At 42.6% G+C, this 18,735-nt stretch overlaps 2 protein-coding genes across 2 annotated transcripts in view; one reads left to right on the top strand and one right to left on the bottom strand.

Moving 5' to 3' along the window:
* Positions 1-1,826: 1,826 nt before the first annotated feature.
* Positions 1,827-6,965, top strand: CLN5 (CLN5 lysosomal BMP synthase; the record flags this gene model as incomplete). The annotated part of the gene is made up of 3 exons (XM_010165107.2): positions 1,827-1,992; positions 3,147-3,372; positions 6,408-6,965. Coding segments are annotated over 3 exons (904 nt in total), but the record flags the coding sequence as incomplete, so codon positions are not given.
* Positions 6,966-14,914: 7,949 nt separating this feature from the next.
* Positions 14,915-18,735, bottom strand: part of FBXL3 (F-box and leucine rich repeat protein 3) — an 11,632-nt gene continuing 7,811 nt past the window's right edge. The window contains exon 4 of the mRNA XM_010165105.1: positions 14,915-15,558. Within this exon, the coding sequence (XP_010163407.1) occupies positions 14,915-15,558 (644 nt within the window). The remainder of the gene's footprint in view (positions 15,559-18,735) is intronic.

The following is an 18,735-nucleotide window of genomic DNA, read 5'->3' as shown; positions in this document are numbered from 1 at the left end:
GGGGGGTTGGAACTACATGATCTTTAAGGTCCCTTCCAACCCAAACCATTCTATGAGTCTATATTTGGGGGGGTTTTTTAGTTTACAAGTATAAGGGAATGGGTGTCTGGTCTCTGGCCTAGAGCTGAACTTGTTCTGTCAGCAGTGGGATTGTAATGACTGCCCTGGGAATGACTGCCCTTGCTTTAAAAATGCTCCTTTAACTCCTATTTTTAGCAAAAAGTTGTGATGAGGAAGTCAGGCTACAATTTATTTTATTTTTTAAATTAAACTTTACTTCGTACTTCTGCTCATGATAAATGAAATGGTATAAAATCCCGTTCACTGCTCCGGAGCTGTCTTAGCTCCAGCAGAAGGGCTGGGGCTGCTGAGGGCCCGTGACCGCCCGCTGCTGAAGGAAGTAGCTACGGCTTTGGTTACGCTGAGGAAATGAGCCTCTTCAGGAGAAGGGTTACGCTTGCATGTGTGTTTTGTGTGGGTTTGCTGTTTGTAAAGGGAGGCGTTACAGTTGAACTGCTATCTCTAACGCATACCTGAAGTTTTGAAAGCCTGTTGTGTAATTCCTATCAGTTAAATTTGTATCAGGTGATGCCTGAAGGAGCCAATCTTGTAGTCACGAGGCATTCGGGTTTTCCAGCGAGTTCAGTAGTTGCAAGGCTGGGTCTCGGGCTGGTCAAAATTGGAGTACAAATCTGTCCATGTGAGACACTCAGAAACGTGGTATTCTAATGCTTCTGAACAGGCTTGTTACCTTCTTGTCAGATGCAAGGTGCAGTGGGAAGGGAAACTGATTTTACAGTGTGGAATTCAGAAACAGGAATTAAATCTGTGGCTGGCATAAGTCTTTGTTTTCTAACTGTATGTTATTTTTCCAGCCGTATTATTTTCTTTTTTTCTCCCTGTGCCCCCCTCCTCCCTCCCCCCCCATCCTTCTGGAGAAGGTGAAGGCAGACATGCTGAAGTACCCAACAAGCTTGGGAAACATGCCCACAGGGAAAATAAAGAGTGTCTCAGCAGAGCTACCAGCCTTACTATGGCTCAGGAAGTCCCATGTCCTTGAGTCATCTCATGGCATCTACTGGGCAGCTGAGTGTGTTAGACTCTCATGCTGTGCTGTGGTCAAGCTTTGTATGCCAATCTGTTTTGGTAACAGGAGTATAGGAACCTTATTTTAAGTTAAATACAGCGAGTGAATTTGAAGGAAATAGGGAAAGGAAGACTTGTCAGAAAGGTTTTTCGCTGTTTGTACATAGTGTGATACGCAAGTGGATTTGGTCTTCAGTTTTTGAGATTTAATAGGAATGATGAATGGAAACAGTGATCATAGGTTCTTAGGCCTCTATCTAAATTAGCATAGAGAACAGAATATTTCTTTCTGATATTGGCAATATTCTAGAGTAAAAATAGCTCCATCTGGGGACCTGTTCCTATAGAATAGTTTCCCAGAGCAAACTGGTCAATCTCTGTGTAGACAGACTGTTAGAAGAACGTTTTTGAGGTAGATCTCAACCCAACATCTATGTGTCTCTGATTCTGTGAGTGTAAGTCACCCTTTGTAATCTGCATCACGTCCACTCCTTGGCTATCAGCACTGTGTACAGTGACTTGCATTTGCAAGTCCTAAGTCCCTTTTCTGCAGCTTGCGCCTCAGCAGCCTTACGCACTCGCATGCTCCAAGTGTTGTAGTATCTGGATCACAGAATCTGTCTTTTGGGGGTGGCTGCACGCTTGAGCTCTCACACTCACACCGTTAGGAAGCCACAAGAGAGTTACTTCATCTGTGAAGCTGTGCTTATCGTTCTGTGTGCTTCTCTTTCTCAACACAGGCGCTTTGATTACCGCCCAAAAACTGATCCTTACTGCCAAGCTCGTTACACCTTCTGTCCCACTGGCTCTGCCATTCCAGTTATGAAAGAAGAGGATGTCATTGAAGTGTATCGATTACAGGCTCCAGTGTGGGAATTTAAATATGGGGACCTCCTAGGACATTTGGTAAGGTGGTGTTTTTGCTTAACAAAGTTATAGTGGCAAATCCAGCTGAATTCAACAGCAGGTGTCAAGAATGGGAGCTGTAAGGTTGGGATGTGCTTGTATGGAAGAGTATTGGAGCACACAAGCTAGGATGTCTATAGGAAAGATTCTCAAAGAGCAATAAGCTTCAAACAAAAGTTAGAGAATTTAGCTCAGCTAAAGGAAAGAGCATGACCAGCACTGTTGGTGGGTTTGAATATGTCCCCCCCGTGGAGCAGCATATTGAGAGTGTTTTGTATACACACACCATTATGTTTTGTGTGTCTTTTTTTCTGTGCTAGCACTGCATCAAAGAAATACATTTATTTGTCCCCTTGTGCCAGATGAAATGCTTGCTTAGTCTATTAACTTTTCTGTTGTTAAAACCTTACATATTTGCATGAATATGGATATATGTCAGAAGTGGACAGTGAGCTGGTCAGAATGGGTGGTTACTTTCACAGTTCTTTCTTGGGTGTTATGATCAGTACTGAATTCAAGTCTCCGTTCATGGAGTCATGCAAATGTAAAAGAATCTCAACTTCAGTGATATTTATAGCAATAGCAGTAGAGTAATTATGCTTCAAAGCATGATCCCCAATGAATAAAGAAATAGTACTGAACATGAAGCAGCAGCATCAGAAGCAAGCATGCAGAGTCAAAAATGGAAACAGCTTCAAATATTATTGTCTTAGTTGCTCAACTAAGGTTGAATTTATGTATTTACCATACAGCTTTTAAATAAATATTTATCTCATTCTGGTTGTGGCTTTCACTACTAAGATGTGGTTTTGGTAACTCAGTTCTGCTCTTTATTTCTTTGAGGTTAAGGCCTGTGAGGTTAAGGATTCAAAAGCAAGCTTGAGTTTTGATGGTGAGCTCCCACTGAGTATCTGCCTCCATATAACGTAATTTGCAGTGGGTGGACAGACAAGCACTGAGACAGTGTGACTGTGATAAAAGTGTGTGTGTGTGTGATACAATCAATGCTACTGAATCCGAGACGTTATAGGAACCCCTCCCCCTCTTCTCACCCTGTAACACAGCAGCTCCCAAGCATCTTATCTTTTGAAGTCTGTTTTATGTTAAAATTTTTACTTTTGAGGATTTTTTTGTTTGTTTGTTTGTTTTTCCAGAAAATTATGCATGATGCTGTGGGTTTCAAGAGCTCTCTAACAGGCAAAAACTACACAATGGAGTGGTATGAGCTCTTCCAGCTTGGGAACTGCACGTTTCCACATCTCCGGCCTGACATGGATGCACCATTCTGGTGTAACCAGGGAGCTGCCTGCTTTTTTGAAGGAATAGATGATGCACACTGGAAGGAAAATGGAACTCTAGTTCTTGTGACCACAATATCAGGTAGGTTTCAGATGGTGCTGATGTCAGAAAATACAGAGGCAGCCTTGTCTTCATGTAAAGCAGTACTTTTAATGTTAGTGTTAGTCACTGATGCTAGTTGTGACCACAATATCAGGTAGGTTTCAGATGCTTTGAATGGTGCTGATGTCAGAAAATATAGAGGCAGCCTTGTCTTCATGTAAAGCAGTATCTTTCAATGTTAGTGTTAGTCACTGATGCTAATCTCGAGCTGAAATACCATCTCTGCACTTTCTGTCATACTGAAAGCGATATGAGGCTGCTGCGTTTTGAACAATGCCCACAGAAGAGTTGTTAAATGAGGGTCATTTGGTGTTGCTCTGCAAAAACACTTGAGTCTCTTGAGAGTAAAAATAGCAAAACAGCTTATACAGAACTGTTATAGACTCTTCACATGGCTTCACCAAAACAAAGCCTTCTATTGTGAAGTGGCAGATGCCTGCTGAGATAGAAAAACTGGTGAAAATGTGTGTGTTACTGAGCAAACAAATAAGGCTTATTGAGAAATAGTCTCAGAAATGTAAAAAGTAATAATCTCTATTTCAGTTTCCCCCATTATGTGTCATAAAAACTGTGCAAATGTCCCCAGTAATAGGTCTCTGTCATATGTCATTGAACAAAACCAGGATTTACACCTCGAACTGCATAGATGACTACGAGAATAGCTTCCTGGCTTATCCTGAACACTGAAATCCTAAAACAAAAAGGTCATTTAAATAAATCTGTAGTATTACTGTGGTACTACAGTGAATGACTTATGAACAAAGTCCCCTGAGGAGTTAGTTGGGAGAGTTGCATTTTGTGTGACCAAAGCACTCGCTCTCTGAAGTTAGCACAGCGTACAAGGCGCAGTGGGGAGCTGATTACAGGTAGGGTGATGCGGTGCTTGCTCTGTGTTTGCCCGCCGCCACCTTTAGCAGCTTTGCTGGACTCAGTCGCCACATAATCTGTCCAGTCCTGCTAAGAAATTCTAGGCTGTTCTTTAAGTGATGAAATAAGCAGAGCTGCTTTCCTGTGAGTTTGTAGCTCATGACTGAATCTTTGATGCCTGATGTGGTTGGATTCTTTTGTGTGAATACCAAGGTGAAGGTTTGCCTACAGCCGTGGAACTTGTAATGCTTCCTGCCTGCGTGGGTTATTTGGTGCCTCAGAAGGGTGAGGTGATGCTGGTGCCTCGAGATGTCATTGTTATGGTCCTGCTTGTCTCTCGCTTCTTGTTTCCATGAAACTTTTAGGAAGGTAGCATCTCTGAGAGTTTTGAATTGTCTGGATTTGATTAGGAATCTGAAAGTTACCGTGGAAGAGGGTGAATGGATGCAAGCACAGATGGACAGCATCACGAACTGAACTTGCTTCCTTCAGAGAGCAGGCAAAAAGCATTCCATCCCATGGGAGAGGTCTTCAATGTGTGAAAGAGCTGGACCCTCTTTGCCCTTGTGGGATCCTATGGAGCTGTTTGTCAGCAGTGGCAGAGACCATGCTGAAGCAATCTCTTTCTTTTAAAGCCCATCAGCCAGGTTAATGTTACTTAGGGGTGTGTTTCTTCTGTGAAAATAGGGCAGGAATGATTTAATGGCTTGCTGTTTTATTAAAGCAAGTCATGGGCAATTAAAAAAGAAAGTATCCAACACTTTCACTAAACAGAATGATTGTTGTTTACTGTGAAGCCCAAAAGCTCTTAATTGTGGAGTGAGGAACAGTTATAATGGGGTAGCCTGGGAGGTGAATGTGCAGAGCTGTAGTTACTCCGAGGTATTGAGGTATAGGCTTGCACACGTGCCTTGCCTCAGGGTAAGCGTGAGATGTGTTTACTCTCTGATAAAGAGCAGACCCAGCACTCTGACCTTTGCAGCTTGTTTTGGAGGGAGATGTGTGGCATGCGGTGCTCTTCATTGGTCTTCACGAATGCGACGTTGCAGTGAATTCAGTCTTAAAGCGAGAGGCTGGTTGTTGTGTGTGGGGCAGCGTTAGTGACACAGGTCTGGCTGATGTCTGCCACCCCTGAGCTGCCAGGTCGCTGCTTGCAACAGTCTTGCCTGTCTCTCAGCAGCTACCAAGCCCAGTTACTGTGCCCACAGCAGTAACACTTGCAGCTAAAGAGAGATCGTGGCTTGGAGCGCTGTCACCATTGCAGTCTGCTGTCTGACTCTGTCTTCTGTATATTGCACAAGGACAATCTGCAAAACTTGGCCGTGCTATGACCGTGAGGTGCTAGACAGATCCGAGTCACAGATGGTTGCACCCTGTGCCATGGCTGAGGAAGGAGAAGGCGGGAAGGGCTAGGCTGAGCTGCGGTGCTGGGGCTACAGGAAAAACAAAAGAAGGAAGATTCATCCTGTGCTTCAGCTCTGTTTTGGGGTGTGGGGGGGTAGATGCATAACATGGGTGGAGCTACCAGAGGGACGAGCTGAGATGTCTTCCTAATTCCAGTTGTGAAATCACCAAAACATTCCAAATGTGTTCTAAATAAAAAAATAATCCACAAGGTCTTTTTAAGTCTATTAGTCTTCACATCCCACTCATAACGTTTGGCTTAGTTCAACTTTTCTGGCTGAGGAGCTGCTACAACAGCAGGGTGTCTCAGTCTAAGGTTTCTTTTGTGGAGAGACATGAAATCTTCAGCCCCGAGTTGCTAAATTTAGTTAAAACTTGAGGAAGTGCAGAAACACCTCTTGTAACGGTGAGCACTTTGTTGGCATCTCCTGTAGGTTGTACTGCCTGCCCTGTTTGTCTGCGTAGGTGAAACAAAATGAGAACTGGTACGGTTCTCAGATGTTTGGATATTCTGCCATGGCAGCAGGAAAAGGAATTAGTTTAAATAACTTACATGGAAATGTAGTTTATTCAGTGGGGTATCACTTCTCCCTCTAACCTAAGCCTCCTGTCTTTGTATGGTTAGGTAATGTTGTAGGTAAACTTTTGCAGGGATGGGAGGTGAACCTTGAAATAGATGGAAAATATTTTGAGTCATGTATTTGTTATCTTGTCTCTGTAATATTTATTTTAATCTCTTGCAGGAACCATGTTTAATGAAATGGCAAAATGGGTAAAATATGACAATGACACTGGCATTTACTATGAGACTTGGACAGTTCAAGCAAGTCCTGACAAAAAATCAATAGTATGGTTTGACTCTTATGAATGCTCTAAATTTATACTGAGAACGTACCAGAAGCTAGCTGACTTAGGAGCTGTATTTGAGAAGATACAAACGAACTATACGAGCATAATTTTATTCAGTGGAGAACCTATTTACTTGGGAAATGAAACATCTATTTTCGGACCACTAGGAAACAAGACATTGGCAGCAGCTATAAGAGACTTCTATTATCCATTCAAACCTCATCGGACAGTCAGAGAGTTTTTTGTGGATCTCCTCAAAATAGTTGATCGTGTCATCTTGAATCGTCACTTTTACCTCTTCTACAACTTGGAATACTGGTTTTTACCTATGAAGTTCCCTTATCTCAAAATAATTTATGAAGAGGTCCCTTTACCTCTGGGAAACAAAACATCCTTTGGTGTGTAATTGCTTACTGAAGAATCAACTTGCCCTTATGCCAGAATATCCTTAAGGATTTTGGAGGGCTACCATGATGGTATTGAAGTGCTGGATGTGTCACTGTGAACTGTAGAGGTTGTGTTGGGAGGGCTTGGCTAGACCAGGTGAAAGACTCTGCCTTTTTTTCTTGCTGCCTGTGTAACACAGTCATGAGTGCTTCAGCATCTCTGGCTTGGCCAGCTTCTGTGTAACCACAGAGAGCTGCTGCCTGAAGGTTGGCTGATGTGGCTCCTCCTGGCTAAACTCTGCAGTGGCAGAGGGGGAATGGGAGGCAGCCTGCCTGCTCTGCTCGCAGGCACTCTCCGCATCCATGGCTGTGTGGTGACAGACAGCACCTGGCCACCAGCAGAGATGGGACACAAGCGTTACAAGGACCCTCTGGTCTGACCAACTCAGCTAATCCGTGCGTTGGAGCCAACAAACCTGAGTGTCTGGATGTGCCAAATTCCTCAACATGTGCCTTAGGTCAGTGTTTCTGTATTGCTCTGGTTTGTGTAACTGGGACCTATGAACTGTTCTCTGGTTCATGATGTAGGTGTGGGGTGGGAAGGGGCAGCACATCTATTAGAAGATGGCATGGGGGGGTGTCTTTTCAGCACTTTGCTTTCTTTACCTGCACTGTAAATACAATACACATGGCTCTTCCTGAGATTTTTGTGTGTGTTTTCTAACAAACACAGGTAGAAGGTAAACAGCCTGTTTTCATGTCAACTTTGGTGCAACTGCAGTGTTGTAGCATTCCCCTGCCTTAAAGTCTACTTGAGGCTTCCATTAGGTCAGTTTCATGGTTATTTTCCTTTCAGATTTCTGTTAAAAGCGTGGAATCCTTAATATGAAAGAAGCAATGACAGTTTGTGGGGTGTCAAAGTCGCAGTTAAAAATCTGTGCTTGTCACAGATTTGCCAGTGAAAAGGGATTGCAGCATCTCACAGGCAGCAATGCAGGTGCAGTGTCCTTGAGTCCTGTTCCAGGCTCTGCCTAGAGGAGCTTGGCAACTAGTTCCCTTTAAACCCAACTGACCAAAGCCAATGGAACACCAGTTTTTTGGAGACCAGTGAGGTGCCTACACAAAAAAAACTCCCAAAACTTGCAGCATTGAAAGAGTTGGGGCTGTTCAGCCTGAAAAAGAGAAGGCTCTGGGGAGATCTTATAGCGGCCTCCCAGTAGCTGAAGGGGCTACAAGAAAGCTGGGGAGGGACTTTTCATAAGGGCAACTAATGACAGAACAAGGGGAAATGGGTTTAAACTGAAAGAGGGGAGGTTTAGATTAGATATTAGGAAGAAGTTTTTCACTGTGAGGGTGGTCAGACACTGGAACAGGTTGCCCAAGGAAGTTGTGGATGCCCCCTCCCTGGAAGTGTTTAAGGCCAGGCTGGATGAGGCTTTGAGCAACCTGGTCTAGTGGAAGGTGTCCCTGCTGATGGCAGGGGGGTTGGAACTAGATGATCTTTAAGGTCCCTTCCAATCCAAACCATTCTATGATTATAATGATCTCCAAGTGTACACTGCTCACTTTTGGTTATTTTAGAACTAGTCACAGGATGAGCAGCCCTCCTGCAGGGGGGATGACTCCTGCAGAGGGGATGACTCCTGCAGAGGGGATGACTGCAGCCTGGCTAAGCAGTAACGCAGGAACCCGGCGCTGCAGTTTCATTTGGCCTGAGCCAAGTTCATTGCCTGCTGCAGCCAGAAAGGGGGCTACACAGTGAGAGTACTAAGTGGTTTGATTCAAATCATGAGAATGGCAGAAAATTAACTTTGTATTAAAAAGTGACTAAAATTAATTAGTTGAATTGCATTATCGTGTAATGGGATGAACATCAGAGCACCTCTGTTCTGCAGGGGAAACCTGCTAATTAGTTCCACTGTCATGTGAAACTTCATCTTCTGCTTCAGCTTGAAAGACTTTACTCTTTGCAGCCAAAGTCACAAGCCCTTGCTTTAACCAGCTGAGCTTCAGATTACCCACCAAGAAGGTAATCCAGGAGGCACTGGGGAAGGTAAAGGTGTGCAGCAAGCCTGTCTACAGAAGGTACATTCTTGTTGATGCATGTTTTTATGACTTCAAAACCCTCGACATTGTTGAACCCACATTTATGTTCTCAGGAAAAAGCCTCAACCTCAAAACCAGTGTCTGAAGCTCTGAAGGGGAAAGAGGATCATGGAACCAAGCCAGTAGAAGCCCCAAAAGCTTATTTTTAAAAAGCTTGTAGCATTGATGCAGCTAGAGACCTTTCAGAGCCTGAAGCAGATGCCATGGTGGGGCAGGTCATGCTCCCTCATAATAGAGGGTTGACAGTCAGGTTTGTTCACCGTACGGTACTTCGTATGGGACCTAGAGAGCCACACCACAGTCATTCTTTCCCCCAGTAGCTGCAGTATTTTGTGATGCACAGAAGAGCCTTACAGAACTGGAAGTGCCAGATCCCAAAATACACAGCTAACGGGAGCTGTCAAAGCTGCCTCGTGCAGCTCCTAACTATCAAAAAAAAAATGTGTGTTTGCAGTAATACCTGGAGAGATTATGCAGCAACTTGCCATAGCTGACTTGGTTGCAGAGGTAAAACCTTCATGATTATTAAAGAACTTGATCAAAAATAACAGGTGTTTATATGAAAGAAGCCATCACTTTCCATGTCTGTGGTCAAACTTAACTTCATGGTTCTATCAGTCAGTACAAGTTCATAATATCCTGGGCTGTTTGTACCTAAACAACAGCCCTTCTCACTTTTCCCATTTCATCTTTACAATGTGCTGAATTTAGCATTTTTCCTTTAACTGTAATGGATGGTACATGGAGTTACTTCAAGAAGAAACAGTTACATCCTAATAGGTATAAGTTGCAAGTTAAAAGAGCAGTAAGCTTCTGGTAACAACAACAACAAAAAAAAGATGAAGACAACTGGGCAGTATTTGTCAAGGAGCCTGCATCTATTTCAGCAGTATTACAGAGCAGCTATTTCGGACAGGATCCGTGAGTGTTTTCAGCAGCAGCAGCCCGATCACTTGACAATTCCTTTAGCAGCTGCGTCTATGCACACACACGGCTGCTTCGCACTTTGAACTCTATCCTTAGTTTAAAGGTGCTGATTATCAACAGAGGAGTTGCCCTTTTTAAAATAAAAACCCAAACAAACAACAAAACAAACCACACCCGAGTTCCTTCTGGGCACAAGCACTGGAGAGCAAGCCCCTCACTTTCTTTGCTTCTCTCAATGTGAGAGTTTTTGTTCAGGAACTTAAAAGCCAACTGGACAGACTGAATGCACAGACAGGTGGAAATAAACATTTGTGATGCCTGACAGTTTCTCTACACCTGATGGGCTGTTGTTGTTCGTGCCCAAAAACCACCTCTTTAGCTCAAGCCTTTGAGGTGGCTGTCTTCATGCTGAAAGTCACACAGGGGATCAGAAACAGCATCACCCCTAACAAATATTCCACTCACACCTAGCTGGTACCAGCGCTGGCCTGAGGGTAGGAACCAGGGACTCTCCTAATTGCCCGGCTCAAGGATAAGCCCAAATACTTCGTTCCTGTCAGAGTTCAGCTCCAGAAGTAGGAAATCAACCCTTTCCCTCCTTTCCCCTATCCCCATCCCCAAAACACTCAAGCTTTTGTTTGGGGGAGGGTTCAGGGGTGGCACTTTCTCTCTTACATCTTGTTCCTCAGGGATAAAGCAGCAAAACTGGTTATGATGCTACATCCCCCAAAGTTCTTGCCTTACTAAGGCTGAAATCAGGTTCTGAGATCCAGGCTGCCCGAGGGCCAGTTCAATCTGGATCACACAGTTCTTTATCTTGCATCCATACAGGACTATCCAACAGCTAAAGCACAATATGATGAATCACAAGAGTCCTTCTCCTTACTCATATAACAAACCATGACAGCTGATCTTTGTGCGGGATCATCCTAAAATAAGAAAGTACGAGTTTTCTGTCAGGCTGCAAGACTGGAAGGAACAGATATTTTCCTCTGAAAGGTCCAAAGTTGTCCCAGTTCCTCAGCATTTTGCAAGGAAATGCCATCTTGCAAAAGCACAGGCAGGAGACGGAGCAGGAAGCCACCACAGCCCCCATTTCAAAGCACATGAACGACAACAGCCAGCAGTGGATGAGATCTGACACGAGAACCTGAAGAAAAAGGGTGAACAGATGAATATACAGAACATCCAGGGTTAATCGTGGCTTCACTGTCCTGGTTGTGATACTATTAAACTTCAACCGTCTCTCCAAGGAACTTGTTTCTACAGCACCTGTATTTTAGGAAAATTAATTCATAGTTTGTAGTCTTGAACTACAAGCACTGAAGTTCTGAGTCCCTGTAAGATTTCAGTAATTTCCTCATTAAATCAATGCTCTAGTTTCATATACAGCAGCAGTGCTTACTTTCACAATTTCATACGCAGCCAACTAGACCAGCCAGAGAGATGCAGAGAGATCTCTCCCGTGTAACAAAGTTCAGGTTTTAGCCAGGCCTACTCTAGACATGAAGAGGTCCAGTTGAACCCTGCTCTAAATTCACAGGAAATTCATCTGGCACACATCAAGCTTTTAACAACAACTGCAATAGATAGAGCTAAATTATACCTGCAGAGTTACACCAGTTTGCATAGTATTAGTGAAAGCTCCTGACTAAAAATCCCTAAAAAACCCACTGAAATGCACAAGTTTGTAGTTTTAGGTGGATCACAGGAAACTACAAAGTTAACGTAAGCAGCTGCTCTTCAGTTACTCATCTTTTCATTTTTGCTACATCATGTCCTGGGAAACCAGCATAACTGGCCAGGATTACCCCAGCTCTTTGACATCAACAGCTTTTAAGAGTAATTTTATGTCCAAAAGCTGAAGTGATGTAGCACTTCTGTTCAGAGGCAAGATTTGGGACTGCACACATTAACAACTCATCCCCAAAACTGGACAAGCATGCCAGTGCTGGATTATCTTCTCTGGAAAACAGGAAGAAATACGAACTCAGGGAAAATTGTATTATACAGCTGTAAGACACCAGTGTTCACCTTTCTAGTGAACTTCACGACAGTCCATGGTACTCATTACTACTCACGTTACAGACTTCAGTTGGGTTGGTTTTTTAATTACTCATTTTTTCCAAGATGTGTAGAAGGCAAAATAAGAATTGTACAAGATTTGCTTGACAGGCTGAGAGAGTTGGGGCTGTTCAGCCTGGAGAAGAGAAGGCTCCGGGGAGATCTTACGGTGGCCTTCCAGTACCTGAAGGGGCCTACAAGAAAGCTGGGGAAGGACCTTTCATAAGTTTAAACTGAAAGAGGGGAGGTTTAGATTAGATATTAGGAAGAAGTTCTTCACTGTGAGGGTGGTCAGACACTGGAACAGGTTGCCCAAGGAAGCTGTGGATGCCCCCTCCCTGGAAGTGTTTAAGGCCAGGCTGGATGAGGCTTTGAGCAACCTGGTCTAGTGGAAGGTGTCCCTGCTGATGGCAGGGGGGTTGGAACTACATGATCTTTAAGGTCCCTTCCAACCCAAACCATTCTATGATTCTATAAGGACCATTATAGCTCTTCCTGAAACCACTTAAAATACAGCCTTGCCTGGGAAGTTTGTTTTATAGCTGGACTATTTGAGCTGAGGATGCTGTAATTGGTTTGATGTATAAAACCCACAGCCCTTCAGTGGAAGAGAAAGAACTGCTTTCAGGTGGGTTTCTTATCCTTGATAACTGTTATGATACCACACTGCAGCTCTGAAGGACTTTTTGAAGTCTATGCAACAAGACAGAGACCTTCTCAGAAAAGGCTGGCCAGCTACCTTGCTGGGGAAAGCAGTCCCACTACAACTGAGCATGAAGCCTTCAGCTGCTAACACGTCCCCACCTCAGGAGCTGACCTGGTTCTCTCTGTAAGAAGCGGAATGCCGGGTTTCAAAGACAGGAATTCCAGAAGTGAGGGAACTCTGGTATTTAGGCTGTGTCCTGCCTTTCAGTTATTCCCACTACCACAGAGCAGTCAGCAACAGACCAACGTCAGGACACCAGCAGTCAAGGTCCAGAGAGGTTTTAGCTGCGTTACTAATGAGATTACTTCACAGGTTAATTTAGTGAAAACACGTCTTCTTCCCCCAGATCACTCCACCTTTATCACACAGGCAATTCTGAGAGTCAGAATATAAAAAACAATGAGCTTTTTTACTTTTACAGACTAAGTATATTGATACCTTTTATACAAATAAAAGCAAATTACAGTATTACATTAATTTAACAAATTCTAATACAAAAAAATGCGTATTTCATAAAATGCAATTTTTAAATCAAAGCTCTACAGAAACATACAACTCCCCTATAAAGATGTCGAGTCCGCTGAGCAGTGTTTGCTCAAAATATAGTTATGAACTTAAATACGCTCATAAGTGTATTACACTTGAACTATACATTTGGATAAACATTACTGAAATCAGAAATTAAGAAAACCTACTTATTTCCATCACTAGCTGAGCAGCTCCAAGGAGAAGCAGCCACCAGCCCAGTTCAGAGGAGCCCACAGCAGAAGCAGCGTTGCCTTGCTGGCAGCTGACCACACCTTTCCAACACATTCATCAGTCGCGTGGATACTTTAGTGTTACCCATCGATCGTGTAAAAGAGGAAATAACGTAACTGTTGGCAGTAAGAAATGCAGTCACAAGCCACGTCCAGATCACAGGCAATACATTGCCTACACCACTTACAGACTAAAAACTTTCTTTAGTAAAACTGATTTACCAAATACTCAAAACAATTTTTTGCCTATTGCTCTACTTCACGCAAATTTACTGCTTTTTGTGTTTTAAATATTATGAAGTGATCAAACTAGCTGAATTAAGGGTATACAAAATGATCATCTATCAAACATTCACTTTATACATAAACATTTCTGAAACAGATTTACAGTATACAATTAGTTTATACAGCTTAAGCAACTGTTACAACGTCATTTCTCTCAACCTGAAAGCAGCCAAAACGTCTGTGATTTTGTTAAAAGGTTCTTGGTCACCGTTCAGATTTTAGCTTTCTTGTCTCATGCTGTTCACGTCACCACATTTAACACTGCAGGATTCCTTTAACAAACTATACATTATTCCATCTAACCCTATGCTGCAAAACTGGTTAATGTGCAAGAAGAGCTCATTAACTCCAATGCGTTTTTAATTACAATGTATCTACATTTTTCCCCAGAATGCTTTCGCTTCCTGAGCTAGACATAAAATACCTTAAAACAGGTTTAGACACAGATCTGAGACCCCATCAGCAAACTACATTAAAATGCATAGAGGGGAAAAAACCCACACCACTTTCCGTAGCTCGCACTATTTGTTTGCGCTCTAAATACATTTTAGGTGGATCTAATAATCTGCTCAATAAGGTAGCAAACTTAGTGTTTTAATTGCCTAAACTATACTATTGTGTATTGCTCTGCTCTTGCCTTTAATTAGCATTATATAAAAGAAAGTGTGTATTTCATAGCTTACTAAATACTCCTTAAAATCTTAATCTTGCCATCTACATGACTAGATTTTGAAGTGCTACAGTCTGCAACAGAAGCATGCAATTTTGGTGGGGTTTTGTTTCTAAAGATCAAATCTGATTGTGTTCAATACTAGCATCTGAATCAAAGAAGGACAGCATATTAAACCTGATACTTTGCAGATACATTTCAGTATCTTAAATACATGTTTTTAATTTCCATAAAAGTCTGAGGTCATTGTCAGTGAAAAAGAACAATTCTAGAACAGAAAATAGATTTTTGTTCGGATGAAAGAGGGCTTTGGAGCTATCCATGATTTCCATTTTTGAATCTAGATTTCATAAATCATGTTTGAATGAAGAATTTATTTTCTAATCAAAGTAACTGACAGTAAAAACTATAGTATTGAATAAGCTTATACAGCAAATTGCACTATGGTAAGCTTGGGGTTAAGGTGCTATTCCATCCGCCCAGAAGTCTGCTAAGGACTTTACCACGTGGGCATCATGTCTGGGAACCAGACTCTACCGAGATGCTTTGAAACTTCCCAATGGATCTGCTCTAGGCTGTATTTCTGATCAGGAATCAAAACTTCCTCCATAATAGAAAGCTGAGAGAGGCGACCGCCACACATCTTGACAAACTCAACAAAGGCACTGCAAGAGACTTCACACTCTCCTAGGCCAACGGCTGACAGGTACTTGCAACGTTCCGCAATACGGATCAGCTCCTCATCCAGCGGCCGCAATCCGTTGGCGCACACCACCAGTTCGACTAACCGAGGACACGTCATCCCAACGCGGCCGAGCACGTCTTTGCTGACCGATCTGCCAAAGTAAAGGTGAGTGACGGGTATTTCGTAACGAAAGAACGGGTCAAACTCTTCTTCGTACAAGAAAAAGTACATGACTAAATTTACTTTAGGAGAATGCTTGATGAAAGCGTCCCAGCTGCTCTTCTGAATGGTGTGGAACTGAGTCTGTCCAGGATTTTCACTGACAACGTCGATGCGCAAGTGTTCCAACCTGACGTGTTTCTCAGAAGACAAGGCAAGCAGGAGCTCATCGCTCAGCAGGTGGTAGTTCAGCGCCAGCTCGCGCAAGCCGTGACACTGGTCAGCCACGCAAAGGATACCTGGGAAAAGGAGAACGTTATGGAAGGGGTTACGCTGATAAATATACTAAGAACTGAACAAGAAACCTAAGAGAGAATTTTGCAATGCATGTCAAGAGGGTGCAAAGACAATGTATTCCAACATGCCACCAATATCTAACATCAAAACAAAACAGAACTGCACTGACTGGACAACCAGAACATGAGTGTTTTTCAGATAAGCGCGGTCTTGTGACTTCTGTGAACCCACACGGTGAGATACACACACACCGTGCGAACGCATCGCTGTCTGGCTAGGGACGCATAAATACGTTGACACTTTCCACTGTCTACTTTCCTGTGGGAGCTGATTCTCCCGTGACAAATACATAAATAGCACACTCTGACTGTTCTGCCCTCTTCTAAGGCCACACATACTAAACTTCCTTTTTCTAAAAGGGGCTTTCTCACAATATTTCCCTGGCCTGCTCTGGAGGAACTGCTGTCCCCCTCCGTGGCTAACAGAGCAGCCACGAATGAAATATTTCACCTGAGGAAAGCAAAGGTAAAACGAATGTATGGCTTTAATTAAATACAGAACTTGCTGCTGGCAGTATTTTTTTGTTCTTTCTAGCAAAGTATAAATATTTAAATTTGGAAAAGCAACAGCAAAAAATGGAAAATACTAAAAACTAGGAGCAGTAATTCCTAGAACAGGAATTTCCAGACCCTCCCTTTAATCAATCAATATAACTTGCTGCTCATGGAAGACAAAGGCAGTAAGAAAAATAATTCAGTTCAGTCTACAGGTTTTCCACTCCTCCTATTCGCAGACATAAGCAATGGTACCACACTGGTAACAGTACAAAACAAAACAAGCAAACAAAACCAAAACAAACAAAAACCCATACCCAAACCAAAACACTACAACACCCACACAGTCCTCCACATGTCCTGTGACCCAGAAATCTGTGTGAAATTCAGGATATAGTCTTTCCATTAATAGAGGAGGTGGGAACATAGCATTTAATATGGCACTGAAAAACCAGAGGTCAATACAATACAGCTTTGAAACAACGGGAAGAAATATTGAAAGACAGCAGTTATTTTAAGATGCAGTTATTAAACTCAAAAGAGGAGCCTATACTGAGCCTAAAACCACTCTCTTAAAACAGATTACTGTAAAAATATTGCATGAATATATATACCAAGAAAGTGTGTATCTTCCCCCTGAGGATCTGCAAGAACACATGCATCAGAAGCTCTTCTATATCAAATACTGTCATTTCACATATAAATAGTTTGTTACAGGAATTAAGAAAAAGCAGTATTTAGGCAAACAAAATTTTAACCCAACTCTTATTGCAATTATTTTCTATAAAAACAGTTCATATATGTAAGCATACTCATAATTTTATCTGGGGAGAAGGAGGTGGGATGCAAGATGAAGTGAAAAGAGAGGTTTGGGGTTTATTTATTAAAGATTGGAGTACAAAATTAGAAAAACTAAGTGTAATACACTTTCTGGAGATCATTTCCTGTCCTTAAATCATAACAAAATTACTCTTAACAGCAACACTCTCATAAGGGCTACTGCAACCACTCCCTTCAAGCAGACTCGGACATGCTGCTTCATAACACCTCTGTCAGTTGACACATGAAGTGTTTCCAACATAATTTCAAGATTCATATACAGTCTCATCACTACACAGTTTCAGAAAACTTGCTACAAATTTAGCATCCAGAGCAGCTTGTTGTCCAGACTGATATCCTTCAACAAATCATCTTTGTTAACTTTAAGGGGTTAAATTTGCTGTGACTTTTTTATGGATCTAGGACTGGATATCCACATCACGTACTGGCAAAGAAATTTATGTACCAGGCATACAGAACTGGCAACGGACACAGTGTAGATAGTTACTGGAGCCTGCTTGGAGCCCAGGCTGCATGTGGTATATCCACAGAACATCCCTAGACACTACCTAAACCTTTGTGTCACCAAGAAGTAAACTGCTCTGACATCATGCAGCATATACTTGCATCAAAAAAAAAAATCCCTCCACTGAACTGCTGATGCAGACACACCCTACATCCCTTCTTCTCCCCTAGCCCTCCCTCCGTTCAAAGAGAAGCATCTCTCCTACCGCCAAAGCAGAGCAGAAACACAGTCCTTACAGAAATGCCTTCAGCTCCCCTGTTCCAATGGCTAATATTTCAGGGAATAAACAACAGCAAATTGATGTGGGTTTTAAAATAACAATTATTTTGTTTTACAAGGTACTGTTGCAGTTCTAGTGCAAGTTCAAGTTCAGAGGGGAAACAGCGAACAAAAGAAACTTCAGATATGCTCACAAAGATTAGAAATACATTACTGCCTTTGTTTCTCCAGCCCAAACCCAAACACGCCTCTTCATCTTTGTACAGTAACTTCGGGATTATTCCAAGCATCCTTTGGAAGCAACCCACAGTTTGATATCAATCTTTGTCCCTTATCCCCACAGCGGTGGAGTCTCTCTTGCACTACCTGCACTACTCTTCTCTGTCCTTCACTAACAAAATCCTTGAGAACTAATCTAGTAATGAACATTTCCCACCCCCACACATTGCAATTTGAAAGCGTGTTACACCATTTTCAGTGCATCTATAAGTAATTAGTTGGCATAACTCATGGCCCTTTTGGTTCATTTATAGTTTTTCCACATTTATAGCAACCTGCTAATTATAATATTCCCATTAGAAAACAAATCTAGGTAAGTCTCAGTGCTCAAAGTTTCTCATTTTCCTTCAATAGTCTCATTTTTTGCAGCCTGACTGCTCTGAATCCAACCATCCACATACCAGCTCCTTTCTTTTGTTCCACTATTTTCTCCATCTCAAGGCACGTCTATTCCTGAATCAAGCAACCACATTCTCCTGCCATTTGCTTAGCACTCTGGTTTTCTCAGTAACGCATCTGATCCCATCCTATTCACCTCCACCTCACAGAGGACAACAGTAGCTGTGCTCCTCGTTCCTTAAACAGGCGTTGCCACTTCTCACCCATCTCACCATTCAACCAGTTTTAAACTGTTCCTTCAGTTTAAAACACTGTACAAGACACATCAAACAATACACCAGTCAAACAACTTCCTAAACCCATGACCTCTCCCCAGTCATCAAGTGTGCGATGTTCCATAAAACCTCCTAGCAAGGATTAGCCACAAGCCAGCAAAATCTGCT

This window comes from Antrostomus carolinensis, unplaced genomic scaffold (assembly GCF_000700745.2).
Source record: "Antrostomus carolinensis isolate BGI_N321 unplaced genomic scaffold, ASM70074v2 scaffold26323, whole genome shotgun sequence".
Classification (NCBI taxonomy): Eukaryota; Metazoa; Chordata; class Aves; order Caprimulgiformes; family Caprimulgidae; genus Antrostomus; species Antrostomus carolinensis.
This window is presented reverse-complemented; position numbering and strand designations above follow the sequence as displayed.